We start from the raw sequence: 17,443 nt of genomic DNA, 5'->3' as shown, positions 1-17,443 counted from the left end.
TTCACTGGATGTTTTCAAGATAGAGTTAGATACAGCTCTTGGAGCTAATGGAATCAAGGGAATGGGTACTGATTTTGGATGATCAGCCATGAATGGCGGTGCTGGTTCGAAGGGCCGAATGGTCTACTCCTGCACTTATTTTCTATGTTTCTAAGATGTTTGTACTAGTTACAAAATGGATTTGATTACAAGATACATGAAAACAGGCCTTTTGGCCCACTGAGTCCACGTGGACCATCAGTTACCCGTTCACACTAGTTTTACACTATCCTAATTTTGCTTCCACGTCCTACACATTGGGGGCAAATTACAGGATCAATCTACAAATCTTTTTTGGAAGATATTGGAGCAAACCAGAGCACCTGGAGAAAACCAACGTGATCACAGAGAAAATGTACATAGCACCCAAAGTAGACAATAGGTGCAGGAGTAGGCCATTCGGCCCTTCGAGCCAGCACCGCCATTCAATGTGATCATGGCTGATCATCCCCAATCAGTACCCTGTTCCTATCTTCTCCCCATATCCCCTGACTCTGCTATTTTTAAGAGCCCTATCTAGCTCTCTCTTGAAAGCATCCAGAGAACCTGCCTCTACCGCCCTCTGAGGCAGAGATTTCCACAGACTCACCACTCTCTTTGAGAAAAAATGTTTCCTCGTCTCCGTTCTAAATGGCTTACTCCTTATTGTTAAACTGTGGCCCCTGGTTCTGGACTCTCCCAACACCGGGACATGTTTCCTGCCTCTAGAGTTGGCCAAACCCTTAACAATCTTATATGTTTCAATGAGATATCCTCTCATCCTTCTAAACTCCAGAGTGTACAAGCCCTGCTGCTCCATTCTCTCAGCATATGACAGTCCCGCCATCCCGGGAATTAACCATGTAAACCTCCAGGTGTAGTCTCACTTGGGTTCTGTACAACTGCAGAAGGACCTCTTTGCTCCTATATTCGATTCCTCTTGTAGGGAGGCACAGTGGCGTAGCGGTAGAGCTGCTGCCTTACAGCACCAGAGATCCAAGTTCGATCCTGACTACGGGTGCTGTCTATACGGAATTTGTACGTTCTCACTGAAAACGAGTCCTCCCACACGCCTAAAACTTATGTGTTTGTAGGTTAATTGGTTTCAGTGAAATTCTAAATTGGTCCTGGTGTGTAGGATAATGTTGGAGTACGAGGTGGATCGCTGATAGGCACAGACTTGCTGGGCCGAAAGGTCTGTTTCCATGCTGTATTTCTAAAGTAAGGATTGAACCCACGTCTCTGGCACTGAGGCATCAGCTCTACCAGCTGCAACACCGTGCCACCCTCGGCAAACCAGTCACATATCCTGTACACATCACAGAAATCATCACAATTTTTAAAGTAAATTTATGTTTTTTCGGGAGTTTGTACATTTATTCTAGGACATATTTTTATGATGGGTTTCAAATAACCGGCTTTCAATATGGAAATAAGCAGTTGATGGCTACTCAACTACGTCACATCTGTGAGGCAGTGGCTCTACCAGCTGCGCCACTCCAAAATGCTCTAAAATATATAATATTTTGATTTCTATATTTGATGTTTATATTATGTATTTCTGGTTTTGGAGGTGAGGCTGTAGAGTACCCAGTCCTTTTGTATATCTGATCTGGAATTTAAAGGTGGAGGCAGACTCACACCAGACCTTTCTCTTTTTTGCATAGATGTGTTGCAAATTTTAGCAAAAAAAAGTTTTAAAATCAAAATATTGTCATCTATTTCTCCATGTAATATTGAATGATAGTTTTGCTGCCATTCCACTGCAAAATCCAAGCCAATATTTGCAGTTTACAGTGCCAAAACATCACTCATGTGAAACCCTGAATAGTATATTTCCTGCACTTGTCTCTTGTTATTTTCTTTTGTTATTTCCACAGCTTCATGGTTATTGGCTTACTACATGTTCAAATGAATTTAAATAAATTACCACGAAACTTTTAAAGTGTGGCCCATTGTAGACTTGTTCATCGGTTCAGTTAATATAAAATGTTGTATTTAACTGCCTAAGACCCCTTTACTCAAGTTGCAATCTAATAAAGGTAAATGTAAAGCTACTTTTCCTGATGGTTGATGAAGGAATGTTGGTCATGACATCAGGGGACTTCTGAAGAGCAGTGTCATGATTCTTTTTGTGACTGTCTAGTGCTTGGAAAATGTTTAATGCCTCGTCTAACTGGGATAGCCACCAAATAATTTTCTATCTACGATAGATACTATAACAAAATGTTTACCAAGGCTAGTTAATACTCAACCTGGTATAGCGCTTGGACTGAGGTAAGTGCTGACAGTGGAACCAGATGAGAACTTATGATTGGATGGTGCTCAACATGCAAGTCTAGGGAATCACTTGTGTTTCAGTGCATTGCACTGTCGTATTACTCACTAGCCTGTCTTTCCTATCACTGTCTCCACCTGATCCTTTTGTTCTCAGGCAGTCTTTTGCTCTCGGGATCTTTACTCTATTTCATGAAAGCTGGACATATTTATAAACTTAGTTTGATCTTTTCAATGTTCATCAGTTACTGAACAATGAATAGATCTTTCCAATTGTTTTAATTAGTTATATCATAACTTCCAATTAGTTTTGTGTGGTTGTTGAGCCATTGATATTCTGGTTCTAAATTAATCTTATGTCAAATGAATCTGATGCAATCCTTCAGACGGATAAAATTCAACATGTAGTGCAAAGGCATTTCTCAGTGATGTTCAACTACTTGTGCAAACATTTGTGTTCATTATCTATGGATATTAAAGAAGTCATTTGAATGAAGACGGTTAATTGAATAGCACCTTTTGCTGTATTTTCTTAAATTGTAGCTATGGTTTTTAAATGGGTCTCAATATACATTGTAATGTATGTTTTTGTTCAATTCTAAAGTCTAGTTTCCCTTTGAAAATCTTTAACTAAAGCAGTTTTACTTAGTGTTTTGTTTTGCAGACTCTAATGATGTCTGATGTGCATCTCAACAGAAACCAAGGTCTATGTAGGTAACTTGGGAACAGGTGCCGGTAAAGGGGAACTAGAGCGTGCATTCAGCTACTATGGACCACTGAGGACTGTCTGGATAGCACGGAATCCCCCTGGTTTTGCTTTTGTGGAGTTTGAGGAGCCACGAGATGCTGAAGATGCTGTTCGTGGTTTGGATGGCATGTAAGTCGACCTTAAAGGAAACTAAATGCCATTGATATAGTCATGTTTTTGTTGTTATCTGGTATTCTTATTACATAACATCAATGTTTTCAGTTGTATTGAAAACTGGTCAGAATGCTTTGTTACAGCATGCTCTTCACCATCAGCATCCACAGAGAATGGACGGGGTGCTGAATGCATGAGAATTGCTTTAAAAAAATCCCTAGTATTCTATTTCCAAATATCCGCACTATATTTAATCTCCTTTTACACAGAAATTCAAAGACAAAGCGATATTAGTATTAGACAAAACTATCCTTTGCAGGCCATGCATAGCCATTTATGCATATTTGTTGACATTTTTATTGGTGAGAATTCCAAATGCATAAATATATTTGTTAGTTTACTGTACTTTATTTGGGTATTGAATGGCAGTGTTTTGCCCCCTTGTAGAATATAGCATGGACACTCATAAATGCCTTTTTTCCTTCTGAAGCGATATACTTGTTTTATTTATGGTTGCTGGGCATTGTATGTTCTACTCTGAGGATATGGAACATTTGAGCATCATCCATGATATTCTAAATGGAGTGAATAATGATAGATTAACTTTACCATTTGAATTTAGCACCCCCTTTCAATATTAGGCTGTGTCTGAGCGATAAATGGACAACTTTGTATATGTGTATAACAAGTACAACAGTGTATGGATAAGAAAACAATGGCAGCCGCCATTACTGCATATTAAACACGAGCAATCTGGCAGTTGTGGAAATGACATGCAGCTTCCTCAGATGTCATGTTCTCTGTCAGGATACCAGTACTATTTTCCCATCAGATCCGATGTCCAGTCACTGAAGATATGCATCACTGCTCTTCTACCTGGCTAGGGTCCGTTTGTTCAGTTTAGAGGTACAGCATGGAAACAGGCTCTTTGGCCCACTGAGACCGCACCAACCAGCAATGACTCTTACACTGGTTATATCCTACACACTAGGGACAATTTACAGAAACCAATTAACCTACAAATCTGCATGTCTTTGGAATGTGGGAGGAAGGCGGAGCACCTGGGAAAATTGTCTATTGTCTAAAACGACGCGGTCACAGGGAAAATGTGCAACTCTCGTACAGAGATCACCTGTAGTCAAGATCGAACCCGGGTCTCTGGCACTATTAGCAACTTGTGTAGCCCTAAGTGATTTATATTCTACACAGTTGAGTGATTTCTGCTCTATTTACTCGTTCTTGTTCGAATGTTTGGTGAAGCATATTGAAATGAGCTCTTACATAGAAACAATAGAAAATAGGTGCAGGAGTAGGCCATTCGGCCCTTCGAGCCTGCACCACCATTCAATATGACCATGGCTGATCATCCAACTCGGTATCCAACTCTTTAGCCCACTGATTCCATGCTGACACCTAGTCCAGTTTGCCCATGCCTGTTCTCTATTATCCCACTTTCGCATCCACTCCCTACACACTAGGGACAATTCGGAGACCATTTAACCTACACACCCACATGTTTTTTGGATGTGGGAGGGAACCTCTACCACTCGTACCTCTGCCACAGTGATGAAGAGAAGTGTCTTCATAAGTATATTTTCATAAGTGATAGGAACATAATTAGGCCATTTGGCCCTTGAAGTCTACTCCGCCATTCAATCATGGCTGATCTATCTCCTTTCTAGCCCCATTCTCCTGCCTTCTCCCCATAACCTCTGACACCTGTAATAATTAACGGTTCATTTTGGTTCATTTTTGAGGCTGAGGTTGTATTGATGGCTTACCTTGTCCAGCCGCTCCACCCTGTCACTAGAACTCATGAAATGTACAACTGGTACACATTTGGTAGGCTACTTTTATTGAAAACTATATTGGACGAGGTGACCCAATTATTTCTGTTGTCTGACATTTACAGCAGACATTGGCTTCTACAGTTGTGCTAATCTCTGTAACTGAGGTGTTTTTTGAGTATTTTAAGGATGACATGGGATTATTCCTCTGAATCTGGACTTTGTTGTCTTTGAATGCTTCCTACAGATTTGGAAACATGGTGGAAATGTGAATTTGTACACCGGAGTAACACCATGACTCACTGCAAAATTCTACGGTCAACATTTTTCTACTGTGCACTTTGATTAGCTGAGGAAATGTTCATGAAGCAAAAAGTATTAAGTATGGCTAAGATACGTAAATTTAAAGTTTTATTGGAGTTTGGTTGATTTGAAGTTCTAACCATTTGTTTTGTGAAAGGAGCATGTTCAGCTGACCAAAGAGTGCATATTAGCTCATCTCAGCACGTGCGACGGTGTACTTTTGAAACTTCATTTTTACTACCTGAAAGTTTCTGACTGCATGGATATTAGAGAGTGCACAAAGTGCAATAGTTATTTCATTTTGAGACGGAGTTCGACAACAACTCGTTATAGGTTTTATTAATGTGTTTTTGCTTTGTTCTGTACCTTTTGAATCTTATTAATAAGCTCTTCAAATTGATTTAGTCGCCCACAAATTAGGAATTAATGGCCTCGGCAATTCCACAGGATGTTGGATTTACCGTGAGATCATTACTAAACTCTTTACTACAGCTTCATAACTATAATTAATTCACAAGACTGTGCTTGCCTCTTTCTTTGGATTCCCTTTTCTCCCAGATATTAATAAAAAGAGACATTAACATAAGTGGTAAATGCCAATAAAAGTTTTTTCTTCAAGACTCTTCCACTGGTGTTGGTATCAGTCACAGCAACAGAAGTCTCTATTTGCCTTCTATCACTTTAACCCACTCATCACTGTCTTCTTTTTTTGTAAGCCCCTAAACATAAAAGCTGAAGCCAATGACATTGCAGAAAGTTATTGGATAGTAAATTGCCACACTTAGTCTCCCTTTTCAAAAGGTAGGATGCTAACAGAGATCATATTTTGTTAAAGGTAGACAAAATGTTGGAGAGACACAAAATGTTGGAGAAACTCAGCAGGTGAGGCAGCATCTATGGAGAGAAGGAATGGGCGACGATTCGGGTTGAGACCCTTATTTTGTTAACTTTTATGTTGATATATAACTTGTTGCTGTCCATGAGTTTCTGTGTTTTTGGTATATTTAATTTTCACCAGAATGGATGATGTTATTGTGTTTATTGCTTCTGAACCTAATATACAGCTTAATGGCTATAATGTCTGTTTTTCTTTTAATAAATTGTCCTTTTTAATTGTCTCAGCCATGTTCCTGTTTGCTTGTCTCTAAGTTTTAAAGGGGGGGTAAGTACTTTATCTTTACCTCCCTCTCCCCACCCCCACTACACCACCACCGAGTGCACCACCACATCCCCGATGAGTTCAAATTGATGGTTTTGACTTTACGTCTTCATACTGATGGAAAAAGTTTTGTTTTTTTCTTCTCCTGAAATTTTGGTCAGAACCATGGCTAATTTTCAAGATTTTTTTTTCAGATGAATAACATTTTTATGTTGGAGTTTGGCATGATTTCTACTTCTTTGTATGCTTTGATAAGTTGTTGACCCAGTAGTGTTCATATCACTGCTGCAGAAATATATATGCATAGAGGTGGGCTTCAGGTCGAGGAAATCTGGCAAACATGGTTTGTGTGGTAAAAGCTCAATTAACAAATCTAATGGTATGCAACCTGAAATAATATGCTGAGTTTCACTGAAGCCTTATAATACCAATGATATCTATCGCAAGATGGCGCTGAAGCCAGGAAACTCTGGGTGCTGGTCCCAGAAGTGGATCTATGATCATTCATTACAATACCTTTCGCTGACTGGACAGTATGCAACAAAAAAGCTTTACACCGCACCTCGGTACACGTGACAATAATAAACTAAACCAGACATAAGGATAATATTGGTTATTTTAATGGTGCTTTATGCGGGGATATCTGTGTAAACAGTAATTTCTTTAACTTAAGGGTAATTTGTGGTTCGCGTGTCCGAGTGGAATTATCAACAGGAATGCCTCGGCGCTCACGCTTTGAGCGCCCACCAGCCCGGCGACCCTTTGACCCAAATGACCGATGCTATGAATGTGGAGAAAAGGGTCATTATGCTTATGACTGTCATCGCTATAGTCGGCGCAGGAGGAGCAGGTACGAGATACCATTCGCATTGACTATTGATATCGCTTAAACGCTTTTAAAATATATTTAAGCAGCTTTATTTTAATCTGAATAAAGAAATGCTGTGCTTTACTGTTGCTTCTTGCTGCTTTACATTTAAGTGCTAATCAGGTCTTGTGGCATTATTTTCTTTGCTTAACTTTGAGTTTCACTGTGAATGTTTTGAATATTAATGATTCCACCTGGTCCAAACCTTTCAGGTTTCTTCGTTTGAGTCAGTCACCGCGATTCAGAATGTCGTGAGCCTCATGATATCAGGCTGAGGCATCTAGCAAATCCAACAGTATTGATGCGCCTAGAGCATACGGTGATTGGCATGAGGCCCGATCCCCTCGAGAACCTGCTACAACTAGCTTCACCTTTAAGATTCTTTTGAGGGCAGAAAATGTATGAGAATGAGACAAGGTGATCGCCGTTATGCTGTAAATTGGCTTTCAATTGGGCCCCTTTCTAGAGGAACACCATATTGACCGCATTCCCTCGTAGACAAACCATCCTGCGTCAATCAAGCCTCACATTGGCTCATTTGGCTGTCAATTTGATCGTCGTTAGATTGAAGAACATCTAGATGCTGCGATGATCTGATAGATACTTCTAGATCGCCTAGATCTGCTTGACCTTGGTCCAAAGAGGGGGTCGACTGACCTGCAAACTTGCAAGGTTTACTTTACGTACCACTTACAAGTGTTTTTACAATTCACAAAATGGTAAAACAAATGTAATTATTTTTTTAATGGGTCTGCATTATGTAGATTTAATCTAAAATATGTAAATATGTAGGCCCCCACATTGTCTATCAAAATGACAGACACGTATACTGTATTGTAGCAATCATATTCTGATTTTACCAGAGGTATTCCATGACTGTGATGCCAAAATAGCTGAATTTAACCTCCCTCTTGTCAAACCAGATCCAGGTCTAGGTCACGCTCAAGATCACGTGGAAGGAGATATACTCGTTCACATAGCCGTAGCCGTGGCAGAAGGTACGTCTTCAATGCCGGTTTACTGTTAATGGGTGGTTCCTGTGGGTTTGAGGATGTCTTGTGTGATGTAACAATAACTGTTCCAACCTTGTCAAGGTCCAGGTCAATCTCTCCTCGGAGATCCAGATCGTTTTCTCCTCGGAGGTCCAGGTCTTTCTCTACTAAAAGGTCCAGGTGAGCATTAAACATTGTTTAGAGTCTAAACAAGGGTCTGATCCGAAAAATCTCCAGTCCATGTCTTCCAGAGATGCTGCCTGACCCACTGAGTTACTCCGGCTACAAAACATTCCTTGCCCTCTCTTCCTCCTCGATTCATTGTTTTAAAATTGATCTCCAGTTTACTTATCATTATATTCTACAAATTAGATGTTTTCTTTCTTGCCTGGCAACTTTATAAAAATGTTGCCCATCGAAGAGAAGTTGTGATCCCGGGGAACGCATTACCCAATTACCCGTTGGTAAATTTGGACTGTGGCTATCCATGTGATTTAAATGTATTCGGATGACAGTAATTGCATCCGTGTAGATAATTGGAAAGCAAAAACTGCAAGAACATCAGGGCTGAGGAAAAACCTGATGGGTATGTTAAACCATGAGGCATATATAGGGTTGACAGAATCTTTTTCCCTAGGGTGGAAATGTCCAACACTAGAGGGCATAGCTTTAAGGTGAGAAGGGCAAAGTTTAAAGATGTGCAGGGCAACCTTTTTCTTTAAAGAGTGGTGCGGCATGGATCGCACTGCCAGGGGTGGTGGTGCAGGCAGGTATGAGAGTTTTACGAGGCTTTTAAATGGGCACATGGGTATGCAAGGTTGTGGACTATGTGTAGGCAGAGGAGATCAACTTATCTAGCATCATGTTCAGCACAAACATTGTGAGCAGAAGGCCCAGTTCATCTTTCCATTTTCTTACAATCTACAACAAAACTAAATGCTGGAAGTACTCAGCAGGTCAAATAGCAACTGTGTGGAGAGAGAGAGAGAGAGAAACTGAAGTTAATATTTCTGGTCAATGAAGGTGTTTCTAGCAATTCCAGGTTATGACAATTAGTTAAAATTGACAATTTGCAAATTAGTTCAACTTTGAACAATCGTACATCTCGTCAACTGTTGTGTGAATTCTTTCTAATGTCATAAAACTGGATTTTAAGATGGTTTCAGTTTGCATTACATAGAATTACTTTGCAATTACATGACAAGCAGGCAGTTTGAATCGAGTTTGATGTTCACTCCCTATCAGTAGTAACCTTATTCTAAGTGCAGTGCTGCTAATCTCACCAGAAGCAGACCATAGAACAGCACAGGATCAGGCCCTTCAACCTGCAATGTCTGCCGAACATGATGCCATGTGAAACTAATCTGCTCTGCTTACACACAATCCATTCCCTGCATATCCATGTGCTGATACAAGTATCGTATCTGCCTCCACCACCATTCCTGGCAGCGAAATTCCTTTAACTGCGCATCTTTGATGCAATACAACCACTGCAAGTGTGCGACCCAATATTTACCTTGTACAGTTACTAAATAACGGTGATCATCTCCATTTAAATGTACTGTGCAAGAGTTTCCAATGCCTGGAGAAACAAGAAAAGCAAAAAAAAAGAAGCAAAGTGCCGGAGTGACTCAGCGGGTCAGGCAGCATCTCTGGAGAACATGTATAGGTGACGTTTTGGGTCGGAAGCCTTCTTTGGAAACATCACCTAACCATGTTCTCCAGAGATGCTGCCTCACCCCCTGAGTTACTCCAGCACTTTGTGTCTAGTTCCAATGCCTTTTTTTTTAATGTGCATTGTATTATCTGTATTTTTGCATTATTTATTGAGATGCACACTTCATTACTCTGGATAATTGAGAGTCAACTGTAGATGACATCAATGCACTTTGGGAGGATTGGGGAATGTTTCTTCCAAGTTTACCCAAGTACCTGTAAGTATTTTGTAATAGCTAGCTTTAGCTCATCATATATCTTGTTTTCAGTTTTGTGATAATATTTTGTACAGGTCTCGATCGAGGTCACGATCCAGATCTGGGTCCCCCTCAAGGCAGAGAAGCAGGTCAGTTTAATGGCAGGACTCGTATGGTCCTTGAAAGTCCTGAAATTCAAAACATTTTTAAAAGCCTTGAAAGTCCTGAAATTCACTCTTTATGATAAAAGTATTCATGCAATGTGCCGTTTTTCATCAAATTCATAATGCGTATTTTTATTAAAAATCGGGAAACATTGTTAGATATGTTTGCTAATGACGTTCCCTGTATGAGGCAGTGGAGGAGCACTAGGATCCAGCAGATTCAGACCACGTGCTGTCTGCATCGTGGAGGTTGTGGGCCTGGTGCCTCGAACTCTGGTGAGGTGACGGCTCCAGCTCCGGCTCGCTGCTTGCCGGTGGAGAGGCGAGGGTCGACGGAGTGGGTGCGTGTGTAGGCCCAGAGCTGCGGGAGAGTCGGGGCGAGTTGGTGGCGGGCCGGCACCTCTAAAAATACTTGATCACTGTCTTTTTCTTTACTTGCTTGATAATTATATTTCATGATAATTAGTGAGTGCAACCTTGCAATATTTAGTCATTATTAAATTAAGTATGATATGTTTTATTGTGCTAGTTATACACTGGGATGTAGTGATAGGCTACAATCTTGTTTGTACAATCTTGTAGTCATTAAGACCAGTAATCCTTGTCTTTTTGGGTACAGGGACAATAGTGGAGACTTTGAAGCAGGCAGGGACAGTACAGGTTTGCAGGGACTGGTTGAAAAGCAAAGTTTTCTGTTATCATGGTTTCACATTGACCAACTAAGAGATGAGAAAATGGACCATCAGTGCTCTATTGAAGTACGAATATAGATAAATTAACCATCTTGTGTGTCATTAATTATTATGTAGTTTAGTCTCATTCTGTGCAACATGGACCATTGACTGATCACCTCCTCAGATTTCCTTGAAAATCAGTGCCTGTATATCAGAGCACACAAGTAACACAACAGAAAACAAGGTCTCAACTCCAAATTCCAATGGGCATTTGGCAATTTTATGAACTATATCAAAGGTTCATAACTTTGAAGGAACTTTGAGTTGAAAGTTGAATTTTCTGCTGTGTTCTTTGTACCAGGGGTGTGCAAAACATGATTTTCAATCAACTCTTACCTGGTGACCACCCAACTTGCTGTCATTTGGTACAGATTCAAATCATCCAATACCAAGCAATTTATATACAAGTCTCTGATAAACCATCAATGTTTGCTGTATTTTGGTCCTTATAAATGGGATTTTTGGACAAGTCCTTGAAAAGCCCTTGAATTTATAGCTGTTCCAAGGGTATGAACCCTGTAATTTTCTTGTAATAGTCTTTCCGGTAATTAACCTGTTGCTCATACTAAGTTGGATGGGTGGGGGGAGGAGGAAGAGGAGATAATTCTTGCAGCACTGGGATATTGATCATTGACTGCCATAAAAATTCACTGAATCTTGAACATAGATTTGCCTTAATGCCCAGAAATTTATTGATCCCTACCTGGTATAAATGCATTTACAGTCTGCGGGAATAGAGGCCTCCAACAGTTCACAACCATCTGAGTGCAGAAATTTCAGTCCTAAACAGCCTACTCATTATTACAGAACTGTACCCCTCTGGTGTGGGTGCGGACAGGTGTTCTTGCATGTACATGGTTGGAGGAACATGTACATCAAAGCATGGATGGCTACATGTGCTATAGAGGGGGATTAGTACTTCATGGTCTGCATGTACAGTGGGTGAAGAGCCTGTTTCTGTGCTCTGTGACTGTATAACACTCAGCTTGACATCAGTCCAGACCCGAAACATCACCTATTTATGTTCTCCAGAGATGCTGCCTGACAGGCTGAGTTACTCGGGCACTATCTTATAAACCAGCATCTGCAGTTCCTTGTGTCTCCAATGGTCTCTTGATTGGTACGTCCAACACTAAACATTCATTCACTTCAGCATTGGTACAAAGTGACCGCAATGTGTCCCATCCATACACATTCTGTTAATTCAACAGCATATTCTCAACCACCAGGGTTCAGCCATTAATTTCGGACAAACAATATGAAAGATGAAATGATCATTCTTTCTCGGGGGAATCCCTTTTATCATAGTTCATTCTTTGACAATTTAACAACTTCAGATAAAGAATGCAAAAACCAAATGCATATGCAAGGTTTGTAACTATATCCATTTTGTTGCTCATATTATTTGGACAAAACAACCATCTGAGAGCAATATGGATGCAGCAGTTTTCATACTTTGGTAATTTAATGGAAGTTCAATAGGAATTGAAGGTATTTAAAATATGATATTAGCAGGCATGATATTTTTCAGATTTAAATCGGAATTCCGATTTTCTTTTCCTAACAATGAATCAGATTTTTCAATTTTTTGTGCCTGATTTTGACACAATTTAGTTTGCATGATCATAAAATAAAAGGTTGAGGGAAGGAGAGTCAGTGGAGGTACTGGTCTGGAGGCGGGCAAGCTTGTGATTCATGATGGAAGTCAGCAAGGTCAGCCAATAGCGCGGGGGACACACACACACACACACACACACACACACACACACACACACACACATGCAGGAGGCCGTGGGCGGAGGGAACACAACAATGATCTTTGGCTGCTGTTGAGATCAGCCCGGCGGTGCCATGCGAGCTGTGATGGTGCCCGTTTGTCGGAGGGAACCGGTGCACGAGCGGGTGAGACGCGGGACCACGAACTGGAGCATGTGCTCGGGGTGACCAAGACGCCCGGACAGCTAAGACGGTGGTGATGGCTGCAGGGTGTTGATCCCCTCCCCCTCCATTCTTGTGGGGAAAATAAATAAATTAATACAAGTGTTTTGTGTTTCCCTTATGGAACTGCGGCTGGAAAGGGAATGGTACCGGCAATGATAGTGGGGGTTAGAGAGATGCGGGGCCTTACCTCCCGGGCAGCGGCTACCCCCTCCCCTTTCTGGTGATTTTCTGTTTATATGGGGAATTTTTGTTTTCATTGTTATTGACAGAGGTTTTTAGTTTTCTACTTTCTTAGCGTTGGAGATGTGGCATTAGTGTATTGACAGTTAACTGTGCCTTGCAATATTGTGCATGATTATGCCTTGAGATGGTACTTTTCTAAGGTGATGTGTTCTTTTGGCATGTTTACAATTGGCTCATTTAGAAATTCAGGTAACATTTTTTGTAAAGATTTTTAAACATTTATCTTTTGGGGGTTATTTTACTGGTTATGTGTTAGAAAAATTCTAAGCTTCTGTTATGTACACTACCAGCAGAAAGCTTAGGAATTACTTTCGATTTTATTGAAAATGCAGGAGCCCCCTGAACCCCCACCTGGGCGCTGCCCCTGGACCCTGCCAAGGGCCTAGCTGGCCTAAAGGACACCCGGCCAATACTTATCATGCCTGTATTAAGGAACAGATATTGTAGTTTCACAATCTTAGGATGGCACTACATTCTTGATCGTGAATGGCTATTTAAAGCTCAAGGCTAATTGCAGCTTATTTAAAAACTAATAAATCAATTCCTTGGTTGGTTTAAGAATAAATGTTCACATGGAGAGTTCTCCATTTTGGACTCGTCCCATCCCAATCGCTGAACTCTACCCCTGGCTTGGCTTCCTGAGTTATTCCCTTGCTGTTGCCGTCTTGTAAACGCTGCTACCATTTCTCCAATCTCCTTCGCTTGGGTCGCCCATACTCTGGCATGGGTCTGACAACTGATCTAACGAGTTTGCAGCAAACTGAACACAAACTTGCTATAACAGGTCAGCTGGGTTCTAGGGGGAATGGATAATGGAAGCTACAAACCAGCTCCAGATTGCCACATATCCCTTGGTGTATCTGAGCTCATTTCCATCTACAGGCCTCTTGGACATGCATGTCTGCAAATGAAACCCCTTTTTGTGAGTTCTGTTGACAAAAGATGGTAGATTCTAGTTGAGGCTTGTAGTTGTACAATAATTAATCTTCATGGGTGTTGCATTTAAATGTATAGCAAATATTGATCAAACATGTTTTATTGTAGATCTCTGTCTCCTCCAAGAAGATCCAAGTCTCGCTCTGTTGTTCGAAGGTGAGGAAAATCAAACAATATTTATTCAATTTGAAATACTTGTCTCTTTTTCTCGTCCTCCAAACCCTTCCTTATCAGTTTTTAAATTGCTCTATTGGGTCACTTGAGCCAGTTGCAAGTGGACTGCAGGTTTAGTGTAATTTGAGGATTACATTTGGGGGATTTTAGTGATGGAATTTTGGAAAATCATCTGTGCTGCTCATGCCTGCTTCCTGCAAGATGCTGGTCCTTATTGGATATTGTTTTATCTTGCCATTTCTGTTTGGGTTGGATTCGTACTCATCAGTCTTTTGCGCTTTAGACATGCGTCCAGGTCCTAATTTGACAAAGGCAGTCAGTCTGGGGAAACTATTCCTCTTTAAAAATCTCTGGAATTTAGGCTGTTTTTTCTAGCTGAATAGACAGCTATACCTTTTCATCTGTGGTGTTAATCTGAACCTGGGAAGTGTGACTTTGCTTTTCTCTTGCCTAGTTGTGATCGTGCTGTTGGCCTTTGGATGTACTATTAACTTCTACCTCTTCTATTCTAAACACAGTCGCTCGATATCTAGAACACATTCACCAAAGCGAAGGTAAGGAACTATTTAAACTGACAAATTATATACAAACTGGATTATCCTCACCTACTTCTCTGTAATTATTTGTATTAAGGTTCTTATTTTAATGTCTGAATTGGTGCCACAAAAACCTGTTTAGATGTGTGGAATTCTTGCTTTAGTTTTATTTCTGCATTTAACATTATTCTCGTTGGCAAACCAACATTACTTGATAGCATAGAGTGGTTTACCCAAACAACCATAATGTGGTCTGTGTTTAATCTTAACATCTACAATTTGTTTTGGTAGGGCTTGCTCATGTAACATACATGAGAAATGATATTAGCTTATAAATTCCATATTGAGCTTATTGTCCCAGTTTATGGACTATTGTCCAATTACTTTTCTGTAATATACCCTAATCTCTCTGCACCAGAATACATTGTCACATAATAGAGAGTGGCACCGCTGGTAGAACTGCTGCCTCACTGTGCCAGAGACCCTGGTTTGAACATGACCTCGGGTGCTGTCTGTATGGAGTTTGCACATTCTCCCTGTGTCTGAGTGGGTTTCTTCCCACATCTCAAGGACGTGTAGGTTAATTGGCCCTCTGTAAATTACCCCGAGGGTGTCGGATGTGGATGAGAAAGTGGGATAAGATAGAACTAGTGTGAACAGGTGATCGATGGTCAGCATGGACTCGGTGGGCAGAAGGGCCTGTTTACATGCTGTATTCCCAAACTAAAATTTGATAAATGGTATCAGCAAACACCCTCATGTTGATGCCTTTCCTTTGAAGAGACCACAATATATAGAGTGGGGATTGGATCTTTATAAGTCTCCTGAAATATGCATGGATGCAAATGAACTCTGCCCATATAGTTTGTTCTAACACTTTTTTCCTCCCACAGTCGCACGCCATCTGAAAATTCTCGTAGAACTGCAACCCCTGACCTAAACGACTAAGTACAACTTACAGAGCTAAACTTTAGAATGAATGTTTTTTTTGTTTACATTCTTTGAAGTTGTACGGGAATCCTTTGGTTCTTTGTGGGGTTTTTGATTTGATTTTAAATGTAAGGGCTTGTTTCTAACTTAATTTCCATGCTTCCTTTTCCCCCTTTTTGTGGAGAAAATCTGGCGTGGGTAGATTTTTTTTTTTAAAGAGTGCACAGCCTAGAGACTAAATGGAGTGATCTGCATTCTTCCCTGCATAACTGTGTTGTATTCTTGTTGTAATATCAGATTCCTCAAGCCATTCAAAGTGTATCACATTTTTGTATCTGGAAATAGAAATAAATGAATTGTCCTGAGAGGTGTGGTTTTTATGGATATAGTGCAGAATCATTGCATTTAATTCAATATACAGTTATTCATTGTAGTGGGATGGGAGACTAACTTATTTGAAGAACCTGAGCCAAAGAAAGTAATTGAGGCAGGTACAATGACATTTGAAAGGCATTTGGACAGGTACATGGATAGGAAAGGTTTCGAGGGATATGGGGCAAAGGGGACTATCTTAAATGTGGCATTTTGGTTGGCATAGAGGAGTTGGGCCGAAGGGCCTGTTTCAGTGCTGTATGACTAGGAACAGAATTAGGCCGTTTGGCTCAGTGAGTCAGATCCTTCATTTGATCATGGCTGATCTAACTAATTTTCGCATTTTGATCAAATCCATTTTCCTGTCTTCTCCCCGTAACCATGACACCCTTACTAATCAAGAACCCATCAATCTCCGCTTTAAAAAAACTTCATGACACAGCCATCTGTGACAATTAATTCCACAGATTCACCACCTTGTGGCTAAAGAAATGTCTCCATCCTATGTGATGCTCTACACTATATAATTAATGTAAAAGGATTGAGAAATATCGTAATTTCAGTACTGCAGAGGGGAGGCTCTTGGAAAACTGGTACAGATCTGTAAGTGGGATTGATCTTTTGATTAAATTTGAATCTATTCATCGAACCAAGTGTTTAAAAAATTCTTGCTTAAAGTTTTGGGAAAAATGACAGGCAGAAATCCTACTTCATAAACTTCAAAATGTATTGAGCTTTTAAATCTGTAAACTTTGATTACTAGTAATTAATTATTTAAGCACTTTGTTCCCAGTTACAAGAGTCTAAATATACAAGTATATAAAATGTAAGAGTCAAAGACATAAATTAAGTGAAGAGTGAGGAAAAATTGTGAAGCAAGTTACAATCTGCACTGAACTGTTTGAAAGTGAATAATTTTCAAAAGGGAATTGGATATTTCATCAGAAATTCAACAGAAAATGTGAGGAGAGGTGAGACTCAATTAGTTCTATAGAGCCAATAGTGAAAGTTTAATTGAATGGAACATTTACTAGACACATGGAATTGCAGATGCTGGAATTCTGGGCAAAACAAGAGCTGGAATAACTCGGGCAACAACTCTGGAGGAAATGGAGGGGATGTTTTGGGTCGGGATCCTTCTTCAGACTGTATTTATATTTGCTAAATAGCCCAAAAAATGATACTGGTACCACAATGCTGCTTTTAAGGTGTAAACAACTCCAAAAAACAACTG

The 17,443-nt window shown here is 40.3% G+C and overlaps 1 protein-coding gene across 3 annotated transcripts in view; it reads left to right on the top strand.

Annotated features, from left to right (window-relative positions):
* The window catches only part of LOC129699504 (serine/arginine-rich splicing factor 7-like), a 33,410-nt gene extending 17,208 nt beyond the window's left edge, over positions 1-16,202 (top strand). For 2 of the 3 annotated variants that reach the window (XM_055639360.1, XM_055639358.1), the window contains exons 2-9: positions 2,992-3,172; positions 7,080-7,256; positions 8,198-8,272; positions 8,369-8,446; positions 10,275-10,328; positions 14,306-14,353; positions 14,890-14,925; positions 15,801-16,202. In XM_055639360.1, coding sequence (XP_055495335.1) covers positions 2,992-3,172; positions 7,080-7,256; positions 8,198-8,272; positions 8,369-8,446; positions 10,275-10,328; positions 14,306-14,353; positions 14,890-14,925; positions 15,801-15,855 — 704 coding nt within the window. In that variant the 3' untranslated portion in view covers positions 15,856-16,202. Of the gene's footprint in view, positions 1-2,959; positions 3,173-7,079; positions 7,257-8,197; positions 8,273-8,368; positions 8,447-10,274; positions 10,329-14,305; positions 14,354-14,889; positions 14,926-15,800 lie in introns of all 3 variants that reach the window. The other variant, XM_055639359.1, reaches the window with a different exon arrangement.
* Positions 16,203-17,443: the final 1,241 nt, after the last annotated feature.

This window comes from Leucoraja erinacea, chromosome 8 (assembly GCF_028641065.1).
Source record: "Leucoraja erinacea ecotype New England chromosome 8, Leri_hhj_1, whole genome shotgun sequence".
NCBI lineage: Eukaryota > Metazoa > Chordata > Chondrichthyes > Rajiformes > Rajidae > Leucoraja > Leucoraja erinaceus.
The sequence above is the reverse complement of the archived record's forward strand: the minus strand, read 5'-3'. Positions and strand labels throughout refer to the sequence as shown.